At 70.2% G+C, this 554-nt stretch overlaps 1 protein-coding gene across 1 annotated transcript in view; it reads left to right on the plus strand.

Annotated features, from left to right (window-relative positions):
- Positions 1-554, plus strand: part of MORN1 (MORN repeat containing 1) — a 9,798-nt gene that overhangs the window by 6,599 nt on the left and 2,645 nt on the right. The window contains exon 6 of the mRNA XM_005871307.2: positions 9-82. Coding sequence (XP_005871369.2) covers positions 9-82 — 74 coding nt within the window. The remainder of the gene's footprint in view (positions 1-8; positions 83-554) is intronic.

Below are 554 nucleotides of genomic sequence, written 5' to 3' on the forward strand. Positions count from 1 at the left end.
GAGGTCAGCAGTGGCCTGGGCAGCGTGGCCCACTGCTCCGGGCTCGTCTACAGGGGCATGTGGATCAACGGCCACCCGGTGGGTAGGTGTCCCCCGCCACCCTCCTGGTCTCGCCGGGTCTGGCTGCGTTTTCTCCGGGGGCCCTGGCCAGTCACTGGGAGGTGCTGGGGCCCGGATGAAGTGGGAGCTAGAACCCCCCTAGAACACGCTCCACGTGGCTCCCAGGGCTCGTGACCTGCGAGGCCCGTCAGGCTTTGCACCCGATCCCGGGGTCCCCCACCCACGGGCCCTGAGCATCTGCACCCACAGCCTTCGCCGGTCCCACCTGAGCTCCGCACGTGACATGAGCACAGGTGGCCAGTGGCCTGCAGGGGCCTCCTCTGGGGGGGCTGCCTCCTCCCCGTGCTGCCCCCCGAGCATTAAAGTGGCCCCAACAGGACGAGGGTGACCCCCACCCCTCGGGGGCCCTAGGGCTCCTGGCAGGGAGAGGCCACGGGGGCACCAATAACGCTGAACCAGCCACGTGGGCACCGCTGAGCCGGGCAGGCTCCTCG

Source organism: Myotis brandtii, unplaced genomic scaffold, assembly GCF_000412655.1.
Source record: "Myotis brandtii unplaced genomic scaffold, ASM41265v1 scaffold334, whole genome shotgun sequence".
NCBI lineage: Eukaryota > Metazoa > Chordata > Mammalia > Chiroptera > Vespertilionidae > Myotis > Myotis brandtii.